The 16624-nt window shown below is 38.9% G+C and overlaps 1 protein-coding gene across 2 annotated transcripts in view; it reads left to right on the top strand.

Moving 5' to 3' along the window:
* DCAF1 (DDB1 and CUL4 associated factor 1) overlaps positions 1-16624 on the top strand; it is an 88120-nt gene that overhangs the window by 1618 nt on the left and 69878 nt on the right. Inside the window, exons 2-4 of one of the 2 annotated variants that reach the window (XM_045989911.1) lie at positions 8184-8242; positions 9204-9321; positions 15262-15338. In XM_045989911.1, the coding sequence (XP_045845867.1) occupies positions 9212-9321; positions 15262-15338 (187 nt within the window). In that variant the 5' untranslated portion in view covers positions 8184-8242; positions 9204-9211. The remainder of the gene's footprint in view (positions 1-8183; positions 8243-9203; positions 9322-15261; positions 15339-16624) is intronic. The other variant, XM_045989910.1, reaches the window with a different exon arrangement.

The raw sequence follows: 16624 nt of genomic DNA, 5'->3' as shown, positions 1-16624 counted from the left end.
CCCTCCCCCGCTTTATTTTTTTTTCTTAAATAAAGAAGAATGCTTTCAGACATTTGTTTCATGATTTTAACCTTATGAGATCTGTCCTTAACATGGACTTGATTTTAGGCTTTGGTGTAGTTTATGCTGAATAGGTCATCAAGTATTATGTATTTGGAGAGGACCGACTTTATGAATTAAAGTTACAAAAGTTTACAAAAAATAGCAGAAAAATGATAGAGCTGGATTAATAACCTGTCATGGAAAATCTTTATCCTACCATTACCCCTCAGAAAGCTGTTACCTGTGCAAAAGTAATAGGTATTATGTTTCTTGTGTGTTCTTCCAGAGTTATTTTATTCCAGGGACAGGTGCATGTATGTGCCAAAACACACGCTTGGTTTTTCTCATTTGACATATATTTAAGAGCTGGTTCAAATTAGCAAGGAAATGTGTCTTAAATTTTTCAACTTTTTTTTTTTTTTTAAGATTTTATTTATTTATTTGACAGAGATCACAGGTAGGCAGAGAGGCAGCCAGAGAGAGAGGAAGGGAAGCAGGCTCCCTGCTGATCAGAGAGCCGGATGTGGGGCTCTATCCCAGGACCCTGAGATCATGACCTGAGTTGAAGGCAGAGGCTTTAACCCACTGAGCCACCCAGGTGCCCTCATCTTCTTAATTATGGAAATTTTCAAATGGTTGAAAGAATAGTGAAATGAACACTCGTTCATCCATCCAGATTTGATGATTATTGATATTTTGTTACATTTTCTCTATAGGTGTGGTGTGTATTTCTCATTTTGTGGAATCATTGGAAATCAGTTGCATACACATCACCCTTACATATTGGCAGACAACCTTTAGGATAAAGACGTTCCACATTTTTTTGTAGGGCTTTATATTATTTCATTGCATTTAACCCTCGCAACTCTCACAATAGCCATTTCAATTTTACAGATAAGGCAGTTGAGATTTGGAGAAGTTAAATAACTTGACCCCGATCTCACAGGTATTACCATTTGCGGAGTTGGCATATGAATGCTTGAAACCCTTCTCTACCAAGTACCAGTTGATTAGTCTTTGGGACTTCTCTCAGCCCATTCTGTCATCTGCAAAAAAGGGCAGGGTGGTTGTGAAAATTCAGAGTGACATAAGAAATTAGCCAAAATCTGTCCCATATTAATATTCAATAATTGGTAACTATTGTGTCATTATTGGATAGGCCATAAATTCTGTGTACCACTTAAAGAGCTCACTTTAAAACATGCTGAATTGAGTAATGTACTTTCACTATTCAATGTGCAGGGATGACTGAACCTTTAATGTTTTATATAAATTGTCTTTCATTGATAATGAAATGAATTATCATCGATATTATTTCAGTCTGAGTTTATATTTTTCCTGGGCGAGTGATCATTCTCAAAGTTATAATTATTCTTAAGTGTAATTCATTGCAGGTTTTGTTTTTTGTTTTAATTTTTTTTTAAAAGATTTTATTTATTTATTTGACAAAGAGAGATCACAAGTAGGCAGAGAGGCAGGCAGAGAGAGAGAGAGAGAGGGAAGCAGGCTCACTGCTGAGCAGAGAGACCAATGCGGGACTCGATCCCAGGACTCTGAGATCATGACCTGAGCCAAAGGCAGCGGCTTAACCCACTGAGCCACCCAGGCGCCCCTGTTTTAATTTTTTTAAAGGATTTTATTTATTTGAGAGAGAGAGAGAGAGAGAGCATGAGAGGGGAGAAGGTCAGAGGGAGAAGCAGACTCCCCGTGGAGCTGGGAGCCTGATGTGGGACTCGATCCCAGGACTTCAGGATCATGACCTGAGCTGAAGGCAGTTGCTTAATCAACTGAGCCACCCAGGCACCCTCGTTGCAGGTTTTGAAAATGATGCCAAAAGAATATGTTTCTAAATTGAACTCTAAAATACTATTATTTAAATACTCTTGAGTTGACCTTTAGTAAACCCAATATTTTCCTTTAACTTCGGCGTTTTGTGCCATACTATGTTGATCACTTAAGTTGTCCAAGAGGCATTTCCTCCTGATCTTCCTTTTTTTTTTTTTTTAAAGATTTATTTATTTATGAGAGAGAGAGGCAAAGTGTGTGCACGTGCGCTCAAGCTGGCAGAGGCAGAGAGAGAAGCAGGCTCTCTGATGAGCAAGGAACCTGATGTGGGACTTGATCCCAGGGCAAGGCCCTGGGATCATGACCTGAGCATAAGGCAGCGGCTTAACCGACTGAGCCACCAGGCATCCCATCCTCCTCTTTTTTACACTTTATATTTTTATTTTTTAAAAGATTTATTTTTTATTCAACAGAGAAAGAGAGCAAGCACAAGCAGGGGGAGCAGCAGAGGGAGAAGTAGACTCCCCACCGAGAAGGGAGCCTGATGTGGGGCTCGATCCCCAGGACTCTGGGATCGTGACCTGAGCAGAAGGCAGATACCCTTCTGAGCCACCCAGGCACCTCTTTATTTTTTTATTTTTATTTTTAGCTTTTTAAAGTAGGCTCTGTGTTGCACATGGACCCCAGTGTGGGGCTTGAACTCACAACCCTGAGATCAAGACCTGAGCTGAGATCAAGACTTGGATGCTTAGCTGACTGAGCCACCTAGGTGCCCTTGTTTTTCTCCATTAAAAAAAAAAAAAAAATTGTGGTGGGGCGCCTGGTGGCTCAGTGGTTGGGCGTCTGCCTTCAGCTCAGGTCATGATCCCAGGGTCCTGGGATTGAGCCCCACATTCCCCACATTGGGCTCCCTGCTTGGCGGGCAGCCTGCTTCTCTCTCTCCTATTCCTCCTGGTTGTGTTCCCTCTCTCACTGTCTCTCACTCTATGTCAAATAAATAAATAAAATCTTTTAAAAATTTTGTGGTAAAATTTGCATACCATAAATTGACCACTAACCATTTTATTTATTTATTTTTTAAAATTTTGTTTATTTATTTGAAAGACAGAGATCACAAGTAGGCAGAGAGGGAGGCAGAGAGAGAGAGGGAAGCAGGCTCCTTGCTGAGCAGAGAGCCTGATGCGGGGCTCGATCCCAGGACCCTGAGATCATGACCTGAGCCGAAGTCAGAGGCTTTAACCCACTGAGCCACCCAGGCGCCCCACTAACCATTTTAAAATGTTCAATTCAGTGGCATTTAGTAGACTAATGATGTTGTGCAACCATTACCTCTTTTAGTTTCAAGACATTTTCATCACCCCATTTCCATCATTCCATATCTTCCCCTTTCCCAAGCCCCGGGCAACCAGGAGCCAGCTTTCTGATGGATTTACTTATTCTGGATGTTTCACATAAGTAGAATCCTGCAACATATAACCTTTTATGCCTGCCTGCTTTCACTTAGTATATTTTAAGTTTTCATTAGTGTTAACATGTATCAGTACTTCATTTCTTACTATGGCTGAATAATAGGGCATTGTATGAATGTAACTATGTTTTGTTTATCCATTCATCCTTTGATGAACATCTTTTGGTTGTCGTTTCCACCTTTTGGCTATTGCAAATATGCTACTTTGAACATTTGTGTGTAAATATTTCTTTGAATGTCTGTTTTCAGTTCTTTGGATATATATACCTTGGTGTGGAATTGCTGGGTTATATGGTAATTCCGTATTTAGCTTTTTCTTAAAACTTTTTGAAGACAGGCCAGACTGTTTCCATAGTTGTGCCATTTTATGTTCCCACCAGTAGTGTGCATTTCTCCACATCCTGCCAGAGCTTGTTATTTTCTGTTTTTTTGGTTATGGTCATTCTAGTAGGTGTCAGTGGTATCTCATTGTGATTTTGATTTTCATTTCTCTGGTGGCTTATGATGTTGAGCATATTTTCATGTACTTGTTAGCCATTTGTGTATCTTTGGAGACGTGCCCATTCAGGATCTCTGCCCATTTTAATTAATTGATTGATTGATTAGTTAATTATTGCAAGAGAGAGTGCACACACATGAGTGAGCACTAGCTACGGGGAGGGGCAGAGGGAGAAACTGACTTCTCTGAGCAGGGAACCTGATCTGGGACTTGATCCCAGGACCCTAGGATCATGACCTGAGCCAAAGGCAGAAGCTTAACCCACTGAGCCACCTAGGCGCCCATCTTCCCATTTTAAGATGAGGTTTGTTGTTGTCGTTGTTACGGAATTGTAGTTCTTTATATATCCTATCCAGAATCCTTATGATTTGCGAATACTCCCATTTCATGGTTTGTGTTTTCATTTTCTTGATAATGTCATTTGATGCATGAAAGTTTTAAAGGTTGAAGTCCAATTTATCTGTTTGTTGTTTTGTTGCTTATTCTTTTGGTGTCACAAGTAAAAATCCCTTGCCGGTTTCAGGGTCATGAAGATTTACTATGTTTATCTCTAAGAATTTTATAGTTTAAGCATCTGCATTTAGGTCTTTGATCCATTTTGAACTAATTTTTTTATGTGGCATGAGTCAAGGATTCAACTTTATTCTTTTGCATGTGTATATCCAGTTTTCTCAGCACAATTTGTTGAAATACCATTAGACTTTCTACTAACAGTCTATTGGTCTTTCAGTAAATTCTTTCCCTATTGAATGTTTGGCACACTTACTGAAAATTAATTGGCCGTAAATGTGAGATTTTTATTTCTGGACTCAGAGTTCTTTTGCCGTGGTGTATGTATCTTCTCTCCTAACACCGACAGCATAGTGTTTTAATCACTGTAGTCTTGTACTAAGTTTTGAAATCAGAAGTGTGAATTCTTCAACTTTGTTCTTTTTAAAGAAGATAGTTTTGGTTTTCAGTGTTTTCATTTTTGCAAAAATGTCATTAAGATTTTGATAGGGATTGCATTGACTATTGACAACTTTAGAGAGTATTGCCATTTTAACAATATTAAGTCTTCTAATCCATGAACATAGGATGTCTTTCCATATATTTATTTAGCTTTTCTCTATTTTTTCCCAGCAGTGTATTGTAGTTTTCAGTGTATGTAAGTCTTGTGCTTTTTGGGGTTAAATTTATTCCTTAATATTTTATTTTTTGGTGCTATTATAAATGATATTTTCTCTTTTTAAATTTATTTTATTATTATTATTATTATATTTTAGTAATCTCTACATTGAGTGTGGGGTTCAAATTCACAACCCTGAGATCAAGAGTTGCATGCTGTTCTTACTGAGTCAGCCAGCTGCCCCAATGAAATTATTTCCTTAATTTTACATTTGGAGTGTTCATTGCTGGTATATAGCAATATACCTGATTTCTGTGTGATCTGTAGTCTGTAATTTTGCTAAAATTTCTTAATTAGCACTAATAGGTTTTTTTTTTTTTTTTCAGTTTCTCTCTGTATAGAATCATATCACGTGTAAATAAGGATAATTTTACTTCTTTTCCAACTTGGATGCCTTGTCTTCCTTTTTCTTGCCTGATTGCTATGGCTAGAACTCTAGTACAATGTTTAATACAAGTGTGAAAGCAGGTATCCTTGTCTTTTTTGTGATTTTTGGGGAGAAAGCTTTCAGTCTCACCATTGAGTATAATGTTAGCTGTGAGTTTTTTTTTTTTAATGTCCTCTACCACGTTGAGGAAGTTCTCTTCTGTTCCCAGTTTGAGTGCCCCCCACAAAGGGGTAATGGATTTTATCAGATGCTTTTTCTATATCAGTTAGATGAACATGTATTTTTTTCTTCATCCTATTATATTACATTAGTTGATTTTTTTTTATAAAGATTTTATTTATTTATTTAACAGACAGAGATCACAAGTAGGCCGAGAGGCAGGCAGAGAGAGAGAGGGGAAAGCAGGCTCCCCGCCAAGCAGAGAGCCCGATGCGGGGCTCCATCCCATGACCCCTGAGATCATGACTTGAGCCGAAGGCAGAGGCTTTAACCCACTGAGCCACCCAGGCTCCCCACATTAGTTGATTTTTTAAAAAAGATTTTATTTATTTATTTGACAGAGAGAAAGAGATCACAGGTAGGCAGAGCAGCAGGCAGAGAGCGAGGCGGGGTGGGAAGCAGGTTCCCTGCTGAGCAGAGAGCCTGAGGCTGCCGGATCCCAGGACCCTGAGATCACGACCTGAGCCGGAGGTAGACACTTAACCCACTGAGCCACCCAGGCACCCTCATTAGTTGTTTTTTGTATGTCAAACCACCTTTGCATTTCTAGGATAAATCCCACTTGGTCATACATTTTTCTGTTAATGTGCTGCTGTATTTAGCTTGCTAGCATTTTGTTGAGATTTTTGCATCTGTATTGATAAAGAATATTTGTAGTTTTCTTGTGATGGCTTTATCTTCTATTTTGTGGAAGAATTTGAGATTGATGTTAATTTTCTTTAAACATTAGAGTTCACCAGTAAAGCCATCTCTCTCTTACACTTTTAGGATGCGTCTTCAGAGCTTAATTTTGCTGTTAACATGGTTTCTAGATCTTTATCATAAATGTACCCCCCCCTCCCCCCAGTATTCCTCAAGATTGTGAAGGTCATGAAAAACAAGGAACAACTCAAAAACTCATAGACCAGAGTACGTGAGGGAGACGTGACACCTAAATGCAGTGTAGTATCCTGGATGAGGTCTTGGAACAGAAAAAGGACATGAATGGAAAAACTGGTGAAATCTGAATCAAGTTGAGTTTAGTTAATTAATATATCAATGTTGGGTTTCTTAATTTTGACATTATTCCACTTTAAAATAATATGGTGGCATTAGGGGAAACTGAACTGGGTGAGGGGTATATGTGAATTCTTTCCAATATCTTTGCAACTTTTTTTGTAAATCTAAAATTATTCCAAATAAGGTTATTTTAAAAAATGCATAGTCAGTTGCAGTAAAAAATACAGCCTGGGTTTTTTTTTTTTTTTTTTTTAAGATTTTATTTATTTATTTGACAGAGAGATCACAAGTAGGCAGAGAGGCAGGCAGAGAGAGAGGAGAATGCAGGCTCCCTGCCATGCAGGGAGCCCGATGCGGGGCTTGATCCCAGGACCCTGAGATCATGACCTGAGCCGAAGGCAGAGGCTTAACCCACTGAGCCACCCAGGCGCCCCCAGCCTGGGTTTTTAAGTTAAAGTCAGAGGTCCGTACTAGTCACACCTGCAGCATTTCCTTTTTGTGACTCTGGCTAGAAAGACTGAAAATGTGGATTCTTCTCTGTAGAAAAGTAGGCTTTAGGGGCGCCTGTGTGGTTTAGTGGGTTAAAGCCTCTGGCTTCGGCTCAGGTCATGTGTCCAGAGTCCTGGGATCAAGCCCTGCATTGGGCTCTCTGCTCCACAGGGAGCCTGCTTCCCCCTCTCGCTCTCTGCCTGCCTCTCTGCTTATTTGTGATCTCTCTCTGTCAAATAAATAAATAAATAATCTTTAGAAAGGAAAAAAAGTAGGCTTTAAATTAAAAAAATTTTTTTTTGAAAAATTTTTTCTCCTTTGCTGATGTGAATCACTATTCACTATTAGTATTGCCTCTACTTTATTAAAACACAGATGTTTACATTTTAGAGAGTTGATAGGATCTTTCACAAGTTTTTCCTTTGGTCTATGGTAGGTATCTTTAGAAGAGTCAATAATAATCCTAGATCTGTCAGTAATCTCTTTTTAGTGTTAGACTGTTTTTATAGAATTCTTGCTATTTCTGTGAAAATACAAATTTTGGATAGAAGGTCTGACATTTTGATCCTAAGACTACTTTGGCAAAGAAGTTGATCTAAACATTTGGGTCTTGTTTATCCCTTTTGGAGCCCCTTATAAATAAGCCTCTCTTCTTCATACAGCTTTCTCATGCAGCTCCTGCAAAGCTTGTCTCAGCTCCCTGTTCTGTATCCCTGGGCTGACCACTCAACCCAGCAACTTCTCTGTCTCCAGCCTCTCATGCTCCTAGGAAGTCAGCGATGAGAGATGCTAGGGAGCCTGAAGGACAGATGGGCTTGTTATAATGCTCCTTCCAAACTTTCGTGTTGGTAATGATATCCACTTTAGTTCTTAGGTTTTTGTTAACAATTGACAGGGACAGGAGCACCTGGGTGGCTCAGTTGGTTAAACGTCTGCTTTTGGCTCAGGTCCTGATCCCAGGATCCTGGAATGGAGCCCTGCATTAGACTCTCTTCTCAGTGGGGGTCCTGCTTCTCCCTCTCCCTCTACCGCTCCCCCTGCTTATGCTCTCATGCTTGCGCGCGCGCTCTCTCTCTTTTAAATAAATAAATTAATTAAAAATTTTTTTTATTTACTTATTTGACAGAGACACTGAGAGAGCGAACACTGAGCCAAAAGCAGACACTTAATGACTAAGCCACCCAGGTACTTCTCAAATAAATAAATTCTTAAAAAAAAAAAAAAAAAAAAAAGAGGGTTGTGCCTGGGTGGCTCTGTGGGTTAAAGCCTCTGCCTTCTGCTCAGGTCATGATTTCAGGGTCCTGGGATGGAGCCCTGCATCGGGCTCTCTGCTCAGCGGGGAGCCTGCTTCCTCCCCTCTCTCTGCCTGCCTCTCTGCCTACTTGTGATCTCTGTCAAATAAATTAAAAAAAAATTTAAAAAGAGAATTGTCAGGGACACATTATCTTTCATAGAATTTTCCCCTGAAGATTTAGAAGAGAAAAATATTTTGGGAGTGATTTTTGCCACCTTTCCTGTTAAAAAACATAGCTTCAAAGTTTTAGACCTCAGAGAGCTAGAGTAGGGATTTGTGTGTGTGTGATATGTAGGTGTATGCATTTCTTTAAAAAAGATTTATTTATTTTTAGAGGGAGGGGGAGGGGTTGAGGGGGAAGGAGAGGGAGAGAGACTCTGAAGCCAACTCCTCAATGAGCCCAATGTGGGACTTGATCCCATGACCCTGAGACCATGACCTGAGCTGAAACCAAGAGTTAGATGCTTAAACCATCTGACTTTTGCCACCCGGGTGCCCCAGTTGTATGTATTTTTGAGGAGATGAAGGGACCCTAGCTTTTTGTCTGTTTCTTAGAGGAGTTCCTGGTCCTAGAAGTGGTGAGAATCACAATTTTGATCCAGTTGCTTGTCTCATTTGACAGTTGAGCAAACCGAGGTTGGGAGGGGGTGAAAGGACTTGAAGAGTATCCTGGCTCCCAATGCTAGGTTTCCCATTGTACCACAAATAAAATTATCTGAATGAAGGGTCTGGGAGTTAAGTTTTTGTTGCTTGCTTATCCCTTTTCTCTCCCCTTTTCAATTTTTGTAGGAAGTATGTCAGGTTTATTTGCCTGTGTTCATGTGCTATTTCTGTATATTTTTGATTCCTTAGGCCAAGCCATGACTACAGTAGCTGTGCATGTGGACTCCAAAGCTGAGCTCACTACCCTGCTGGAGCAGTGGGAAAAGGAGCATGGCAGTGGGCAGGACATGGTACCTATTCTTACCAGGTAGGAACAATTATGTTTTTTAATAAATTCGTTTGAAAAAAGGGACAAATTGGAGGCAAGTATGGGAACATTTTCATCTTGACTGTGAATTCTGAATCCATTTTTTCTTTCAGAACTAGTCTTTATCTCACTACTTCTTGAAACTCTACGTTTCTTCTCAGGGTATTGGTCCTTATTCTCCTTTGTAGGTTCTTCTCTTGTCTGTGTTTCACCCTTAGGGTTTTGTTGGTGGTTCTTTTTTCTGTTCACCCTAGATAGTCCACCTAGATAGTTTCATTCCTATCCATGATTTAAAACATTATTCTTAGGTTAACTTTCAGATCACTATTTCTACTTCAGATCCCTCTTTTTAAAAATTTCAGACCCTTTTCTCAGCTGCTTGGTGTATACATCTTTACCTGGCTGTTTGCAGACATCTATACATACCCTGTCTACAGTAGAGCTTACCATCTTCATCCTGCCTCCTTTCTCATTCACAGTTTGTGCTTTTGTGCTCTCCACTTTGGTGTACAGTGTCTTCTAACAGTTTAGTCCCCATGCCCTGAGGATTTCTGCTTTCTCTTTTTTCCCATTCCCCCTTCTCACTTCCTTCATTAGATATTGATCATGTTTTGACTAGCCTCTTAGGCAGTGTAAATTTTCTCTCCATCTCCAGTTTACCCTCCTCTAATACATCCACCTCTTTGCTGAAAGAATCTTCTTCCTGACACACAAATCTGATTGTTATACTTTTGATCATACTTCTTCTCTGGCTTTATTTTCTTTACAGAATAAAATGTAAACTTTTTAGAGTGGCTTATGAAGCCATTTATGATTTGGCCTCTACCTCCTTTTTCTGCCTCATAGTATTAGTTTTCTTCAGTAAGGAATAGTACCATATTTTCTAATGTCTGTGTCTTTACACTTGGCTGTTCCTTTGGCCTGAAATGCTTTTCCTTGGTATGTCCGTCTGCTTGGCAAACTCACATCCTTTCAAGAAGCAATTTGAGAATCATGTCTATAAAACTCTCTGACTTTGACATCTGCAGGTAGGTTTGGGTACTCCTTTTATTTTTTTTTTTAATACTCCAGTCATTCTCATGTGTGTGTGTGTGTGTGTGTGTGTATACACATGCAAATGTATATATCAAATGTGGTATAATTTTAATTCCCCCCATTTTAACTATTAACCACATTGTACTATATATATATATATATTTTTTTTTTTTTTTGCATATGTTACTTCACTAAATTGTAAGGCTTTTTTTTCTTTGTTTTGTTTTTTAAATTAAAAGTTTTTTAAAGACATGTACTACACCTTTTTATTGTTGTCTCCTCAGATGGTGACTTGTGCATGCCTGGTACATAGTAACTGTATGGAACATAATTTTACTGAATGATGCATGAAACAAGAGAGTGAAAATTAAAGGCCAAAGAGGGATGCCCATGGTTTTTCTAAGGAGGAGGTCACTGGAACATGGGGATCTTTAACATTTAATCTTTGATATAGCAAAGAAAAAAGCCTTTTGTTTGTGCAATGATGTATTCTATAGAAATAAAGAGAACTATGATCTTACAAAAGTTTAAGTGGGGATAAATGCTTTGTTGCTCTCAATATATTGGGAGCATATGAAAAGCACAGTTTTTTTAGGAACAGTATTATTGCTGACAGGTGGAAAGTGGATTTTAATTTGTAGAGTCATTCGAGTTTAAGAACTACTAATCACAAGATACTTGAATGCATCCACAATGAACTTAAAGAATCTAAGTATTGTGCAGTTAAAATGTGGATTATTGGTATAACTGTGAGAGGAGAGAGTCATAAATGGGGAAAATAACATTAATGGTAGATTCACTTAATTGGAAAAAATATTTATTGAGTACATATACCAAAGAGAGTATTTTATTTTCAAGATTATTTCACATCCATAATCATATTTGACCCTCAGCTTTGTCCCTGTGCTTTGGTATTTAGTAATGTAAAGCCTAAGCTAGAGGGGTCCTGTCTTCAAGGAGAGAACCATCTGGGAGGCAACTAACAGATATGAAACAATGCAGAATAGTATAAATTAGTATATAATGAGGTGCTAAATTGGGCAGTATGATTCTGAAATATTGCATGAGTTATGAATATGAGAATGAAAAGAACTTGAATGAGTCAGTTTCTTTTATTCACTCAGCAAATATATGAGGACCTTTTGTATGTGGGAACTGTTATATACTTCCCTGAACCTAATTTCCTCATTTGTCACTAAAAGTATCACTGAGAGCTACATTTTTTTTTTTTTTAAGATTTTATTTATTTATTTGACAGGCAGAGAGGCAGGCAGAGAGAGAGAGGGAAGAAGGCTCCCTGCTGAGCAAAGAGCCCGATGCGGGGCTTGATCCCAGGACCCTGAGATCATGACCTGAGCTGAAGGCAGAGGCTTAACCCACTGAGCCACCCAGATGCCCCTGAGAGCTACATTGTTAAATGATAGCTATCCTTGGAGCTATTTGCAAAAATCAGCATAGCCAGATAGTGGAAAGCTAAGCTTAGCATTTTGGCTTTTAACTTCTTTTTTTTTTAAAGATTTTATTTATTTATTTGACAGAGAGAGAGATCACAAGTAGGCAGAGAGGCAGGCAGAGAGAGAGGAGGAAGCAGGCTCCCTGCAGAGCAGAGAGCCCGATGCGGGGCTCGATCTCAGGACCCTGAGATCATGACCTGAGCCGAAGGCAGCGGCTTAATCCACTGAGCCACCCAGGCGCCCCTTTTTTCCTTTTTTTTTTTTTTTTTTTTTTTTAAAAGATTTTATTTGGCTTTTAACTTCTAACTCCAGTGGGCTTTCCAGTACAGGATGTGGTAAAGGTTTTTGGAATAGGGACTTGAAAGATGGTAGAATGTAGCTTTGGTGAAAAGCAGAGAGTCAGGGTTTTCTAGGAAAAGTGAAAATGTGACCGAAAAAAAGCAATGACTGGAGAAGGAACTGGGACATGTTTTTGTGGCAGTGAAGAAATGGACCTCACTAGAGTGGAGGGTGAATGTAAGGTAGGAATGGAAAATAAAGTTACATGGAACAAGATCTTTTTTTTTTTTTTAAAGATTATTTATTTATTTATTTGACAGAGATCACAAGTAGGCAGAGAGGCAGGCAGAGAGAGAGGAGGAAGCAGGCTCCCCGCAGAGCAGAGAACCCGATGCGGGGCTCGATCCCAGGACTCTGGGATCATGACCTGAGCCGAAGGCAGAGGCTTAAACCCACTGAGCCACCCAGGTGCCCCTGGAACAAGATCTTTAAAAGATCTTCAAGGTTAGACAGGAAGTGTTAAGAGACAGTAAAATGAATTAAAAGTATAGTTTATTTTAGAAAGGGACAATTCCTATCATCCAGATTGTGGGTGTGTTAGTTCACTGAGTATTTCCTAAAATTCTCTCACATGTCTATAGTCTCTCCCTTAACCGCTCCCGTGCTGGCTGCAGGTATAAGTGTTTTGGTATATCCCATGAAAAGCAGTGAATTTCAGGCTTGCCTCTTTTTTATTGGCTGCAACTTTCATGATTTTTTGGCAGTTTTCCTAAGAAAAATATGTGTGACTTCTTATAACTTTGACTTTTTATTTATTATTCATATTGTTATTTATTTATTATAATCAAGACTTTGCTTGATTCTGTGAAAACGAACTGGCATTGGGCCAAGCTATTTGAGTATTACCCAGGTTCTGTGGTTTGTTTTTTTATTTTGTTGAGATGTATATTGTACAATACTCTGCTTGTTGTATTCTTTACTTGCAAAATATCAACTACATCAAGTTAAAGAACTTTTGAGTTCTGCCTCCAGAAGGTTCCTTCCTATCCTGTCCCAGTCAAATCTACCTTAAATTGTTTTTCTATTTGGTTTTGATTCTCAGTTTTCATTGTAGCAATACTTATCTAGCTCTTACATGTCAGGTTTTGTGTTAAAACAGAGAACATGTATTACCTTAAACCTCAAGGGAGCTCTATAAGATAGGGACTATTACCCTTATTTTACAGATGAGGCACAGAAAGGTTAAGTAACTTGACCAGAGTTACACATAGTAAAAGAAGTATGATTTGAACCCTGGCCAGCTGGCTCCAGAATCCATTAACTTCCACTGTGGAACATTACTTAGTTTCAACAGAAGATATTAGTAGATCTTATAATGTGTAATTTTTTTTTAATAATGTGTAATTTTTTTTTTTTTTTTATATTTTATTTATCAGAGAGAGAGGTCACAAGTAGGCAGAGAGGCAGGCAGAGAGAGAGGGAGAAACAGGCTCCTCAGAGCAGAGAGCCCAATGCGGGGCTCGATCCCAGGACCCTGAGATCATGACCTGAGCCGAAGGCAGAGGCTTAAACCACTGAGCCACCCAGGTGCCCCTAATAATGTGTAATTTTAAACATATTTTATGTGGTAGCTCTTTGTGGTAAAGTGAATTTTCAGAGTTTAAAGGGAAGGATAGAAAAGTAGAAAATTTTTTAAAAAAATAAATATTTTTTATTAATAAAATAAAATAAAAATAAATATTTTATTTATTTATTTGATAGAGAAATCAGCAGGCAGAGCAGTAGGCAGAGAGAGGGGGGAAGCAGGCTCCCCACTGAGCAGAGAGCCCAATGCGGGGCTTGATCCCAGGACTCTGGGATCATGACCTGAGCCGAAAGCAGAGGCTTAGCCCACTGAGCCACCCAGGCGCCCCAAGTAGAAATATTTTTGAGCCTTAATGGGGAAAAATATGCCAGAGTAGGCAAGAGTTTTTGCAGGGAGCTTAGCTTTTAAGACTAGGATGTATCATTTTGTTTTTTTGTTTTTTAAAGATTTTTTTTATTTGAGAGAGGGAGAACACAGAGGGAGTGTAAGAGGGAGAAAAAGACTCCCTGCGGAGCAGAGAGCCCAATGTGGGGCTGAATCCCAGAACCCTAATATGATCTGAGCTGAAGGCAGATGCTTAACCCACTGAGCCATCATAGGAAGTCTGGTTTTGTGGACATAAAACGTAGAGGAGAGTTTGAGTCAGGACAGAGCATGGTAGATGTTGGAGAGTATAATAACCTTGCATTTGATTGTCATATAATAAGGCTGTCATATTTGCTTAGGGTAGTCAAAATGTGATTTTTCTTGTTTCAAAAACGTGAATAAAAAAAGACTTGATACATGCAACAAACAACATGGATCACTCAAAATATGCTGAGCTAAAGAAGCCAGTTATGAAAAGAGCATATATGATTCCATTTGTATGACATTTTAGAACAGGCAAAACTAATCTTTGGTGAGAGAAAGCAGATAATTGGTTGCTTGGGGTAGGGGTGGGACTTAGGTGGGGAGGAGACTATTGTAGGCTGAAATAATAGTACTTAGGCCCTGAAACAGTTATGAACTTGGACTCTTCGAAGAGCCCAGAAGGCCATATGCCTGAAGCTTTATGAAGGGAGAATGGAGAGAAGTCAGAGATGTAGACAGAAGCTGGGTTAGTGTGAGCCATGGTAGTACTTGGGTATAATTGAAGTTAGTGTGATAAATCATTGGAAGTTGGATAATGAATTTTGTGTCAAACATTGAAGCAAGAAGTTGGAGAAAAGGCTACTCTAAGTAGTTCAGGCAGTTGATTGTGCTCTGGGCAAGGATAAAAATGGTCGAAGTCAGGAAATACTTTGTAGATAGAGCTAACAGGAATTATTGTTGTGGGGGTTGAGGAGAATAGGTTTTAATGATGACTCCTAGGTTCCTGAGGGGATGGTAGTGCTATCTTTTGGGATAGGAAAGTGGAGAGAAGAATGTGTTTGGGAGTGAACACTGTTTAATGAGATGGTTGTTTAGATCTCTGTGTTCATCGGGAAAATATCTTTTCTAACTTTTTGCTTTTATTTTACACCTTGATTGTTGAATTGACTTTTGTAGGTGGTGGTACATTTTTTTGTATGCTTGTCTAGAGTTGACCCTGTCTTCCCTTTGTGCTAGGATGTCTGAATTGATTGAAAAAGAAACTGAAGAATATCGTAAGGGAGATCCAGACCCATTTGATGACCGACATCCTGGTGAGACCTGTGTTCTCTTAAGCCTGGCTCTAATTTTCTTACAAAAGACAATAGCTTATAGGAAAATTTACAATTGAAATAGCATCTTTCCTGTTAAGTTGTAAAATCATCTTATTGTTAAAATATTGCTCAAGGTGGGGGTAGTGAGGAAAAATCCTGGAAAAATGGAAATATTTATAATATTTACATATCAAAGAGAAATAACAACTTCAAGGAGCTAAATTATGTAGGTATATTTTACTGACACCATTGGTATGTTACCTAAAAAGGGAAAATATTCTGCCTTTCTGACTTTTTTTTTTTTTTTAAAGATTTTATTTATTTATTTGACAGAGATCACAAGTAGGTAGAGAGGCAGGCAGAGAGAGAGAGAGAGGAGGAAGCAGGCTCCCTGCTGAGCAGAGAGCCCGATGCAGGGCTTGATCCCAGGACCCTGGGATCATGACCTGAGCCAAAGACAGGCTTTAACCCCCTGAGCCACCCAGACACCCCTGCCTTTCTGACTTTTAACCCCAAAGAGATTATCCTTTGTGCCGTCATCTTTCAAACAACAGTCTGAAACAGTTACGAACTTGGATTCTTTGAAGGAGAAAAAGGGATAATTATCCTTTTACTAATGAGGAAATGTAGTTGAAAATGCATTCAGTGCCTTGTTTTTAGTTATGAAATTGATACTTGGAACCTTGAATAACAAACAGGTTTCTTGATGTCTGCTTTAGTATCTCAGCAGCTAAAGTATGCCATTTCATAATAATTTGACTTTGTTTTAGGCTAATTAGAGCCAAGACAATGACAGTCTGCTTTGGCATGGAATTTGGTATGATACAGAGTTATATGAGCTTGAGACTTTGCCATTTTATGTTGTCTCTAAGGTGGAGTACCAGTGGGCAAAGCTTAAATCATATGTGGGCCCATTGCTGCATATAAACTTAATCTGTGAAGGTCAGAAGCAGTCCTTTGTGGAAAAAAGAGATACTGTATGTAGAGTGATATAAGAATGAGTGGGACTTACAAAAGTAAGAACATTGTATACCCACCTGAATGGTATGGATTAATTTCTGTCTTAGACTTTTGTTCTCAAATGTAAGTAAGCTAGGCATTTCAGATTGAATGTGCAATTATTTATGGGATACCTGTTGCTCTTGCTCTTGACATCCCCACTTGTGACGTTAGAGTTTTATTCACCTATTTAATTCTTCAGTAAAGCAATCAGAGCATGAAGAAGTACGAATGTGAATGTGAAATAAGAAATTAGGTTAATGTATGGGGTTATGAAAAGAATTAAA

This window comes from Meles meles, chromosome 20 (genome assembly GCF_922984935.1).
Source record: "Meles meles chromosome 20, mMelMel3.1 paternal haplotype, whole genome shotgun sequence".
Classification (NCBI taxonomy): domain Eukaryota; kingdom Metazoa; phylum Chordata; class Mammalia; order Carnivora; family Mustelidae; genus Meles; species Meles meles.
The sequence above is the reverse complement of the archived record's forward strand: the minus strand, read 5'-3'. Positions and strand labels throughout refer to the sequence as shown.